General features: G+C 45.0%; 1 protein-coding gene across 2 annotated transcripts in view; it reads right to left on the bottom strand.

The window, feature by feature from the left end:
• Window positions 1–4060: 4060 nt before the first annotated feature.
• Window positions 4061–12522, bottom strand: part of MACO1 (macoilin 1) — a 61890-nt gene continuing 53428 nt past the window's right edge. For both annotated transcript variants that reach the window (XM_047792632.1, XM_047792630.1), the window contains 2 exons: window positions 10664–10838; window positions 4061–5239 (listed from right to left, as the gene is read on the bottom strand). In XM_047792632.1, the coding sequence (XP_047648588.1) occupies window positions 5037–5239; window positions 10664–10838 (378 nt within the window). In that variant the 3' untranslated portion in view covers window positions 4061–5036. The remainder of the gene's footprint in view (window positions 5240–10663; window positions 10839–12522) is intronic.

Raw genomic sequence — 12522 nt, 5'->3', positions numbered from 1 at the left:
CCAGCCTTGCTCTCCAGTCAGTGATTCCCACAGGGGGTCCCAGGGACGAAGCCTCACCTGGGAACTTGTTCAAAACCCGGATGTTCACGTTCTCTCCCAACCGTCCAGAATCAGAATCTCCGAGGGTGGGGGCGCAGCAATTTGCATTTTAACAAGCCATTAAGCAGGCACTTCTGATGAACACTAAAGTTTGAGAACCACTGTTCTAGCTAAGTGTGGGCCTGGTACCAGATAATGTGCCAAAACAGCACAAGTTCTGAGGACAAAGGGGAAGGGAATGTTGAAAAGCCGACTCTGCTGACAACACCGCCAGCCAAACACACCTCATTGAAGTCCCCGCCAGAAGGTGTCTGGAGGCTGCAGAGCTGTGGAACAGGGGCATAATGGACCATGGCCCAGAGGAAACTTGTCTGGGCTTCTTGGATGGGGCTTAAAAGGCCACACCATGTTGATGCTAAGCCTGGGATTCTTAGGACAGAGATCAGAGGTATAATGGCAGATGATTCCAGAACCCTAGCAAGCCCATCCTGAGGGGATAAAAAGAATGAACTTCAGGCAGAGGCAGAGGAATGAAAGGCAAACACTGAAGTAGGACTAAAGCAGGAACAAAGTAAGCCCAAAGAAGAAGGGAGCCAAGAAAAGAAATGCGGTCCCCTTGGGCAAATGGATCAGTCTTTAAGCAGGTACCTTCCTGGAGAAGATTTGTTTTACAATTTGAAGACTGTCAAAATGAAAAAGCCCCACACTGAGGTCAGGTGCAGTGGTGCCAGCACTTGGGGAAATCGGGTCTGAGGCGCCACCTGGCTAAAAACGGCTAGGCCCCCAGCAGCTTCCAGTAGTGAGGTTTTCCTGATGGAGACGTGATTGTTCTCAGGGCATCCAGCTGTTTAGGAAATCTTCGCACCTGGCAAAGTCAAGCAGGAGTTTGTAGAGACAAATCAAGCAAAACAAGGCTTCAGCAGAAACTCGAGACAGGCAGATGGAAGATGTCACGGTGAATATGCCACTTCAAATTTTCTCCTCTCCTAGAAAGAGTTCTGTCATTCGAATAGTATGATTGCAGGGGTGTTCTGATCCAGGTAAGACACCGTATTTCAGGTTACATGTCTAATCTATTAATTAACTATATTCATTCAGTAAGTATTCATTGAGCACCTGCTACGTGGCAGTCATTGCTCTAGGTTCTGGGGTTATAGCAGTAAATAAACAAGCAAAAATTCCTGCCTTTGTAGAGTTTACATTGTAATGGAGGGGAGAGATAACAAAAGCAGGAAAATGTGTAACATTTGAGATTTCCATCTCCAGCTTGCCCCTCATCAATTAAGCTCTTAATTTTTGAAGCTTTGTCTGCTTTTGAGCGTTGGCTGCTTCTGAACTAGCAGAGAGAGGGACAGTGTTGAGTCTTCGAATTTGGAAAGTCAGCTCAGGTTGGGGCTTCTAAACTATGCATAAGCAACTGAATCACCTGGAGACGTTGAAGCGGGGGCAGGCCCGAGGTGTGGACCACACTGGTGAGGAGCTCCCCAGGGAGTCAGGCCGCAGAGGGCGGGGCGGGGCTTGCTGGGAACCCAGATTCCAGGCAGGCCCCGCCTCACCGCCACTGCCAGCTGCAGCCCCTGACCTCGCCATTGGAGGCCCTGGTTGGCAGAGCCTGTTTGTCGTCACTTCACCTAATTCCCACAGCAGCTCCTTCTGCAGTCAGGGCAGCCAGGAACAATTCTCCTTCTTAAAGGTGAGGAAACAGCCCCCACCCCAGAGAGGTTAAGGGGAGGGGGTCACAGATTGCTGGGGCACAGCAGGGAGCAGACTCCCATCCCATCCACAGGGCTTGGCTAGGCCTGGAGCAGACGAGGGGCTTTGCAGAGGGGAGAGGCAGGCCTGTGAAGAAACCCGCTCATCGGTCAGCATCACTGAGTCACGGCCAAGGAGGCATCTCGAGAACTCAGGGGCTCCTTATCCTAGCCAGGTCTAGCTACTGCGGCCCACCTGAAAACAGCTGCCTGGCTGGCCTTCACTGCATTCATTGGCTTTAAGGTGGGTTTCCGGTTTACCTCCTCACCTCCCTTTGGCGTGGTGTGAATTTTGCCAGAAGCAACCTGAGAGCAGTTGTGAGGCATGTTCAGCCCATCCAGGTGGCCTGGCACAGCCCGGTTAATACAACCCAGGGAGCCTGGGGAACTGGGAGGGCAGAAGGACTCTGCCCTGCCTTCAGGTTGGGAGCCTGAGGAACCGTTCATTCTCATCTTGTGAGATGTCTTGGAAAGATGCTGAGGGAAGGGGCACACAACAGGTATTTCCTTCTGTCAAGTTAGGAGATGTCATCAAAGAGGTTATTCAGCCAAAGCACACACAGTCCATTCTTTCCTTAGCTATTTAACCATCCAGAATGGCAAACCGGGTTTTATGGCATGTAATAAATTATATTGTACTAAAAGGGAACCGTTTTATGATGGGCCTAAAATAACACAAACAACTGGAGAGCTCTTTGGTGGAAAAGAACATGACAGTGAGAATGCTGGAGGCAGACACATGCCTTCAGGGAAGGCGAAGGCAAATACCAGGCTGAGGAGGTTCCCCAGGGAGCGCTGCTCCCAGTATCAAGTGTGGTGTGTCTGCGAGCGCCTCAACGGCCCAGACTCAGGAAGGCTATCCAGCCACAGGGACAGGGAGGTGCCAAGAGCAGTATTTTCCAAAACTGAAGCCAAGATCAATTGTAACAAAGGCCAAGAGAGGCGGCTGGCTTCTCAGAGAACAAAAACAAAGCCTCTAGAAACAAGGGAGGACTACCGAAGAGGTTACCTGCGAGGGCAGTTCAGGATCTGTGACACATAGGAAACCCAACAGGGTGCTGGTCACAAAGCAGCCCGACGAGATTCTGGAAAATGGGAAGGAAACTGGCTCTCAAAAATGTCTCACCAACTACCTCCAACCCCACCCCTAATTGGCTTTTTTTAGAAAAGGAAGGTCAGACCAGAAAACAAGTCAGCCTTGGTCCTAAACAGATGCCAGAGAGAAAGGAAGAGGGAGGGGGGAGGGGAAGGAAGAAAGGCGGGGAAGGAAGAGGGAGGGAGGATTGAGAATGGACCCACCCTATGTTAAGACTAGAACTAAAACTACCTGAGCCCCTGGTGGACTCACCCCAAATCCTGTACCTGCGCCCGCCCGCTGCACGGGACACTGCCACTGAAGTGGGTGCTGAAATGAGGACAGAACAGGAGTGAGAATCCAAGGCCCGAGCTCAACAGTCTACCTTGACGTGCCCTCCTGAAAAGTTAAAAAGGCAGAAAACTAGTTTATCTGTAAGAAAATGTTTATTCTTTTGAACCCCACAGGAAAAAAAAAAAAGAATGCAGCCAAGACCAAGTATTTAACCAAAATAGTGTCCCAAAAGGCAGCAAAATGGGGGAAACCTCAACACAAAGTCAGTGACAATTTTCCATGTTTTTGCACAAAGATGAAAAAAAATCTGACAATTCTGAGTAACACTTTCATGGTGACAATTACACAAGATGATTCAAAAATGCAAAATGGCAGCAACATGCACACCTGGCTAAAGCTAGAAGTTTTTAATCCCAAAATAAGATCTGTGATTAAAAGGATGATTCTTTTTAATACTTCTATTTTGCTGACTTGCTTGTCCTACTTAATTTGCTTTAAATGAGACATACATGCCAATTAACAGGAAATTTTAGAAGAACTATGTCCTTCCAGAATCCATGGCAAGGAAGCAAAACCAATCTATTTGGTTCCTTAATTTTCCTAGTTTCCAAATATAATTTTGCTTTGCCCCTCCCTCTCCCAGTCCCACCCTCCACCCCCACCCTGATTCTTAAACACTTCCAAGGCTTGCCAGTGCAAACACTTTTCTACCAATGTATAATATACACTTGAAACCAAAATCTTTGTGCAGTTTTGAGATTTAAACTCTTAAAAAAAAAAAAAAAAAACCCTTCTTGGCACAAGAACTGAGGAATTGTCAAGTTTCTTTGAAATCGTCAAACACAAGATGACGAAGAGTGGAAAGCACAGTTAAATGAAATTTTAAAAAACAAAACAAAACTTAGAACTGCAGCTTTTTATTAGCTGTCATTGCAGTCTCTCGAAGGCAAACCCCGGCCAGCTCCCCTTCCTGCGGTGCTCGCCTCGAGCCAAGTCCAGAACACTGTGGTGCTTTCTATGAAAGGAAACAGAAGGTGCGGCCCTGGTGGGAGGGAACAGCCCAACTACCCACCAGTTTTACAGCAGGATCCGTAGTGAGCTCGATACATAGAGAAGAGAGATGACGGTGAAGGGGGCTATTGTTTAAAATCGTCGTTTCCTCTTGAAATGTCTTTTCCCAAGGCACTGTGAACAAGACTGCTGCTAGCCATTTTCTGGGACTAAACACACCGATGGGAAAACACACACTTCAGACACAACCCTTGTTATATTCTCACAGCTAGTCTCATCACCTGAGGCTCTGCCCTCAGCTGAAATGACACCCCTTGAATCTGTTTGGTCCTTGGAGGGGTAATCAATTTTTGTTTCCTGCAATATCAATGATCATCTTCTTTAATACAGCTGTAAGATCAAAGCTGTGTTAGATTATTTAACCTTTTCACGCTAAAAACTAAAAGTTTTCATTATCATCCCATGTGAATCCAATGTACAGGTTTTGCTTGCTGATTTAAGAATAAAACAAAACAGAACAAAAATAAAGGGTTGAGAAGCAAAAACTCTGCTTTTTTTTTCTTCAAGAGGAAACTGTAAGAATACATAAAAGGAAAAATTGGCTACTGGAAATCCAAGAATGGTTTTAATGTATTGGCCGAAAAAAACAAACTGCAAAGTTCTGTGAGGTCTTCTAAAAATTTACAAGAAAAACTGATGGGCAGTTCTAATCGGACTTGGATGTTATCTTTCCCCCCTTTTAAAAAACGACAACATATACAGTCCCACAAAATACAATATAAACTTTTTTTATCTTGACTGCCAGAGACGCTCCTTTGAGATGCCTTCTGAAAACCCAATGGTTGGACAAAACACACTGCTGGCCTTCATTTCTTCAGGGGCTGGTAAACAGAGGCATTGGGATCAAGTCCAGAGGGGCTGGTCTCCACAAATTTGGAAGAGTAGTGGGGGGAAACAGGGCTCAGGGGGCTGGTGGCAGCACTGTACGTTATGCTGGGCATGACGGCCATGACTTCGGCTATCTTCTGTTTGAGGTCCTTGATTTCCTGGTCCTTCTGAAGAATTTGTCCTGGAAGATCAAAGACCAACCATTTAGTGAGAAGGGAAGGCTCCCCCCACACAATGCCCTCCTGGGCCAATCAATCCCACAATCCCAAATGGATTTGGCTCCGGCTTTTTTTTTTTTTTTTTTTTTGGTCTTTTTAGGGCTGCACCCTTGGCATATGGAAGTTCCCAGATTAGGGGTAGAATTGGAGCTGTAACTGCCAGCCACATCCATAGCCACAGCAACACCAGATCTGAACCGTGTCTGCAACCTACACCACAGCTCACAGCAATGTGGGATCCTTAAACCAATGAGTGAGGCCAGGGATGGAACCTGTGTCTTCATGGATATTAGTCAGCTTCGTTTTCTCTGAGACATGACAAGAACTTCTTGGTTTTGGCTTTGATGGTTTGTAAGGGGAGACACACTTTTCCAGGAATGAGCCAAATAGCAAATATTTTAAGCACTATGAACCATAAACTGTCTTTGTTGTGCTCTGCTGTTTTCTAAATCATAGAAAAATGTAAAAACCATTCTTAGCCCATAGGTGGTATAAGAACAGGTGGCAGATCCGGCCTGTGGGCCATGGTATACAGGTGAACAGGGATTCTGTTCATGCAGGTGTGATAAAGCAAAGAGCTCCATCTCCAGGCACCATGCTTTGAGCTCGGCAGCCACCAGGGCAGCCTAAGCAGGTGCTGTTTTTGAACTATGGCTCCATCTCTTGAGCTAGAATATTTTTCTAGTAGGAAGGACTATCTCTGAGTGTCAGACCAAAGAACACAACCAACTCCTGCCTGCCTCAGGGCTGCCTTCCTTTCTGTGCTTCTCCCACTCTCTGTGCCATGAACTCATGAGATTTGTTTCTACTTCCTCACAAAGCTTTCCCTGATCGATTAATTGATTGATCAAGCGATCTTCCTTCCTTCCTTTCTTTGCTGCCTCACAGCATATGGAAGATCCCAGGCTAGGGGTCGATTTAGAGCTCTAACTGCTAGCCTATGTCACAGCCATAGCAACACTGGATCCGCGACCCACTGAGCGAGGCCAGGGATCGACCCCACACCCTCATGGATACTAGTTGGATTCATTTCCACTGCACCACAACGGGAACTCCCTGATCTTTCCATCTAGATCAGATGCTACCCCAGCCTGCAACTCCTCGATCCTCAACTAAGCTTTCCTTTGCATCAGTTTATTCTTTGTAATAATGATAATAATCACAGCAGCTAACACATATGTGCCAGGCACTGTTCTAAGTGTTTGTACAGACTAACTCATTTATTTATCACAACAACCTATAAGGTGGGAATTATTAACATCATCCATTTTATAGATGAGGAAAATGAGGCACAGAGAAATTGAGTGACAGAGCCAGGAGTCAAAACTACACAATTTGGAGTTCCTGCTATGGCACAACAGGATCAGTGGTGTCTCTGCAGCACCAGGACACAGGTTCGATCTTGGCCCAGCACAGTGGGTTAAAGGATCTGGCACTGCTGCAGCTGCAGTGTAGGTGTAGCTCAGATCTAATCCCTGGCCGGGGAACTCCATATGCTAAACAACAACTACACAGTCTGGCGGCAGGGTTTACATTCTTCTTCTTTTTTTGCCTTTTTTCAGGGCTGCACCTGCGGCATATGGAAGTTCTCAGGCTAGGGGTCGAATTGAAGCTGCAGCTGCCAGCCTATGCCACAGCCACATCAATACAAGATTTGAGCCATATCTGTGACCAACACCACAGCTCTTGGCAACACCAGGTCCTTAACCCACTGAGCAAGGTCAGGGATTGAACCCGCATCCTCATGGATACTAGCTGGGTTTGTTACCACTGAGCCATACCGGGAACCCCCAGTTTGCATTCTTCTGTCCCCTGGGACTATTCATTTGGGTGCTGATGTGTCCTCCATCTCTCCACTGGACCATGAGCTCCCTGGGGCACAGACTGTGTCTCCTTTTTCCCTTTGCTATGGCCCTAGCGTCCAGCCAAGTAGAAAGCTGATGCCCTGAAAGTCATGTAACTTGCCCAAAGTCGCTCAGTTATTAAGAGGTAGAGAGGGATTTAAGCCCAGAAACACTTTGTTCCAAAGCCCTCATTTCCATCACACTTTGACACTCCCTTGTCTATTAGGGGAAGAACACTCAGGAGTAGCCTTCAGAAATGTAAGTACTGAAGAAAGAAAGGGGTTGTATTTGAGTTGCACTCACTTTGAGTCCTACAGAAGATGGTAACATACTTGAAACGTAAGAGCGTGTGGCAGCATATTTTAAAAAATGATACAGTAGAGATGAAAGTTTTGGAGCCAGGATGAATCAAATGACATAAAAAGTAGGAAGGAGAAAACCAACAAGGGGTTTGATTTAAATTACAAAGTTGGGTTCTTATCAGAATATTCCAAGCATGAGCGTGACAGTGGCGGGAAGTAGGGGGAAGGCGGCAGTAAAGAGCAGTAGAAGGGAGCTGCTCCCTTGGCTTCCTTCATGTCCCCTGGGCTTCAGGTAAGCAGCAAGTATCCTCCCTCCCTTTGAAGAAATTCGCCTCAGATGAATAAAATACCAAACGACATCTGATCTATGAGCCACTGTATCTTTTCTTCCACGCAGATTTAAGTTTGACTGCTTTAATCAGTAACGTGCAAACACTCCCAGAGCTTTGGAAAAGGCATTTCTCTTTGCTTCTTCACCGTTTTACTGGGCCAGCAACAAAGCTGGGCCAGCAACAAAGCATACACAATCTGTGCTGGGAAGTCGAGCTCCCCTCAGCTACTCTGAGGCCAGATGCTGCTTCACTCAGGGAGGCAACCTCTTCCACATGTGCAAGTCCAAGTAAACCAGGATGAGCAGAGAGAGGGTGCCCACTGCTCAGGGAGGTGAGCCAGGCAGGCAAAAAAACAGTGCAAGGTCACAAGTTTGGATTTAACGCAGGATTCCCAGGACTCCTCTTTTTAAATGCCTTTCCTTGAGTCCACCGATTAGTAAGCCTGATTCTCAACCCTCATCTTCTTGCTCTGCCACCCCAGGGGTTTGGACCCCCTCTCTGGGGTTTAGGCCCCAAATTCCCACTGACTGATGAAGATCTTTCAGCCCAGTGACTGGGAGGCAACTCCAGATCAAAACATCCCAAACCAAACTCATTCTTTCTTCTCATTCCTTTCATCTGTTCTGCTCTCCTTCTGTGGTCCCAGCAGCCCTGCCAGCACACAGTACCCGCTTCCTCCCGAAACTCCAGGGACACGTCCTCCAGCACAGCTTCACCCACCGGCCTCTTCATCTGCTATTCTCTTCTTCTACAGTCTGAGGCCACTGGACTGCTCACCCGGACACTCTCAGCTCCTTCTTTCCTTCACTGACACCGTTTCCTCAGGTAACGACGTGCTCTGCCATCTCTGCTCTCAGAATTCATCCTTCAAAGTCCACTCGACGGCCCCTCCCTTCCAAGCCATCTGTCTCTTATCTAGTGGCGGCAGGCCTTGCTGTGTGGCTTTCCCCAGGGCAGTACTTCTCACAGGGTCCACGCTGACCTCATGTAAATACTAAGATATTATCTGTTTTCTTCATGCTCATTCCTTCACGAGTGCAAGTGGAGTCTTCCAGAAGCAATATGGCAAGTGAAATTACAACAGACTGAATGTAGAAATAGAGCCAGAAATAAGAGAGATTTGCTATATATGTAAAACAATACCACTTTTCTCACTAAATTTTTGTTTTGAGAAATAGCTATTTTTCATAAAAGTGTTATTTACATTTTTTTTTTGTCTTTTTGCTATTTCTTGGGCCACTCCCGCGGCATATGGAGGTTCCCAGGCTAGGGGTCTAATTGGAGCTGTAGCCACTGGCCTACGCCAGAGCCACAGCAACGCGGGATCCGAGTCGCGTCTGCAACCTACACCACAGCTCACGGCAACGCCGGGTCGTTAACTCACTGAGCAAGGGCAGGGACTGAACCTGCAACCTCATGGTTCCTAGTCGGCTTCGTTAACCACTGCGCCACGACGGGAACTACCTGTTATTTACATTAACAAGTAATATGTTTATTATGTTATCTTTAAATGAATTAATAAATGTTTTAGGTTTTAATTTCTAATAGGTAAATACTGCTAGGTATAATCCACTTGAAAAACACCTCCTTGGGGTTCTCAATAATTTTAAGAGTGCAAAGGGGTCCCTAAGCCCAAAAATTTGAACACTACCACCTCAGTGGACCCCCAACTAGACCTGTCTTATTCTTTGTCTCCCATTTGCCTTCTAGTATAAAGATTTACAAAGAGTAAGTGTGAATACTAAGTGTGAAATAGTTTCCTTCTACTAAGTCAACTGCTTAAAATTTTTTTCAGTAATCTATTGGTGGCTTATCAATTTCTTGAACAAAATCTCAATTTCTTTTCATCAAGTCATGTCAGGCCTCTGTTCAGAAACCTCCCAAAGCATTCCACAGCACTCAGAATCAAGCCCAACATTCCTTCCATGGGTTGCAAAGTTTGGCAGAAGGTGGCTCCTGCTACTTCTGACCCTGACAACTCTCCCCATCACCGAGGCTGCAGCCCCACTGGCCACCACGCATGCTCTCTCCGACTGAAGTGCTTCCCCCTAAGAGACTCACATGGCTCTCACTCTCACTTCCCCTCAGTCTCGGTCAAATGCTACCTATCAAAGAATCTTCCATGTTCTCCATGTCAAACCAGCAGCCCTACATACTTATACACACACACACTGCCTCATCACTGCTTTGTTTCTTCACTGCACCCATCACATATTACGTATTTGCTTATTACTGTCTGTCTCCTCAGGGATCCTCATAGTGCCTGGCACACAGCAGATCTCAGTAGTATCTGCTGAGTGAATGGCCTGCTCTCCAGACTCTTCTCCCACCACTCCCTCATCTGCACCCTTCACTCCAGCCAAGCAGAGCCAGCTGCCCCTCTGCACACATCAGGCTCTCCTAGCTTCCCTGGCCTTACCTGAGGTGTTTCTTCTGTTTAGATGCCTCTCTACCCCTCAGCCCCAGGACTTCTTCACTGGGTTAACTGTCTTCTCCTCATTCAAGACCCAGCTCAAACATCAGCTCCCCAGAGAAGTGGCCCTCTCTGACCCCCTCCAAACTGGCTTAGTCTCTGCCTCTTTATGTTCCTATAGCCCCCAGACATCCTGTTACATTAGCAACTTTTGGTGACTGCAGTTCTCTATTTATTTCTTCAACAACACTCTGAGCTCCTTGAGCACAGAGACTCATCCCCTTCTCTGTGTGCCCTGCATTTGATATGGTCTCATCTCAAAATATGTCTGCAGAATGAATTAATGTAATGATTCCCAGTGTCCATGGTAGGCACTTATCAAGGCACTTGAAGAGGAAACTGAAATGTCTTTGGTTTGAGCTCTAAAGCTGCTCTGTGCTCCGGGCACTGGGCATTCTCACCCACGCCGCCTGACCTGGGCCCGCTGCTCTCCTACCTTGGGCAATCTCCAGCTGTCGCTTTGCGTCCCCCAGTGCAGAGAACAGGTCCAGCTTGATTCGTGTCTCTGCGCTCAGGCTGTTCTCCAGGTGCTGTGTTTTATCCTGCATGGCTGAGAGGGCTGACATTAACACCTCGGTGTCCTTCTCATTTTCCTTATACTTCCGAAGCTCCTATCAACAGCATCAAAGGAGCAATGTTACAAAAACAGTTTTGGCATGGATGCCTACAAATTAGCCTGAAATCACAAATAAAATCCCACTATTATTGACTGACCCCGAGAACACAGAATCTTGGTGTTTCATGAGTTTAGTTCTCACCGCTTAGAGGGAGTGCAAATGTATTTACACAGTAATGTGCACATACAAAAGCTCTTGACTGTGCAGGCTGTTTCTAGATAACAGTAGAACCTGTCTCCAAATAAAAGATTTTCTTACAATCCTAATTCAGAACCACAAAGAACTTTTTCCTGGTTGCCAGTTGCAAATGTTGCCATAATGCTGTAGTCAAATTTGCCAAAACTTTACTCTCAACCTGCACTAAAAATTGCAAAAGTGTTAAGTATTTTGACAGGGCACACTGTAAAACAAGCCCACTTAAAATATCAGCTAAGAAGTTTCCTCATGGCGCAGCAAGTTAAGGATCCAGCATTGCCACACCTGTGGCACAGATTTGACCCTGGCCTGGGACTTCCACGTGCTGTGAGTGTAGCCAGAAAAAAAAAAAAAAAAATCAGCTATTATAGCCAAACTTATTATAGTGAATTAAAAAAAAGATAAAAGTTCAAAGAAGAAAATAAAAATCACCCAAAATCTCAATGCTGCAAAAACTGATTTATTTTTAGTTTTTTTAAAAGCATACATGTATCTTTTAGCATAAAGGAAATCACACAGTATGTACTATTTTTCTAAAAAACTTATGTATCTCAACTGTTCTTTGAATATGCAATTTGTATTGGTTATATAATCCTGCACATATATATAATTATATGTGTAATTATATGTGTATTGGTTATATAATCCTGCACATATATAATTATATGTGTAATATAATTTATTAAGCAAATCTCACATTGTTAATCTCACATTATTTTCAGTATTTTCTGCATTTATATACCACTATGATGAACATCTATGTATATCAACCACTGGTGATATTTTTAAATATTTACCTTAGGCTGGAGTCTGAGGGAAATATTTTTAAAAACACATGACCTTTTCTAGAAAGTTACACTTCCATCAGCAACACATGAGGACTAGGCCACTGCATCCTCACCCAGGTTGATATTACCATTTAAAAATTCCTTGCTAATTGCACAGAAGGTAAATGATATCTAATTTTAATCTGTCTTTGGTGATCGATGAGGACATATTTCTACGTTAAGTCATTTATATTTCTTCTGTGAATTATTCATATTCTTTGCCTATTTTTCTGTAAATCTGAGCTTTTCTTAGCACTCTTTATTAGCTATTTACATATTGAGAACATTAATTACTTATTTATAATATTTATTGCAATATCGACCCCCAATTTATTTATTTTTTACTTATATGATTTAAAACAGAATTTTTTTTTTCCTGCATTCAACTCTTCATCTAGAATATCATTTTGTGTGGTATGAGATAAACATCTAGTTTTATTTTATTTTTTCTTATTATCTAGCTATTACCAAGCCTTTTACTAACCCTTGCTGTTTTGTCCATTTCTGATGCCACCTTCACTGCACACTTGAGGCTTTATCTCTGGGCCATCTATTCTACTCCACTGACCTGCCATTGATTTCTTATGGATTCCATATGATTCCAATTGTTGTAACTTTACAACATATGACATCAGTTTTAAATGTCCCTTTGAAGA

This window comes from Phacochoerus africanus, chromosome 8 (assembly GCF_016906955.1).
Source record: "Phacochoerus africanus isolate WHEZ1 chromosome 8, ROS_Pafr_v1, whole genome shotgun sequence".
Classification (NCBI taxonomy): Eukaryota; Metazoa; Chordata; class Mammalia; order Artiodactyla; family Suidae; genus Phacochoerus; species Phacochoerus africanus.
This window is presented reverse-complemented; position numbering and strand designations above follow the sequence as displayed.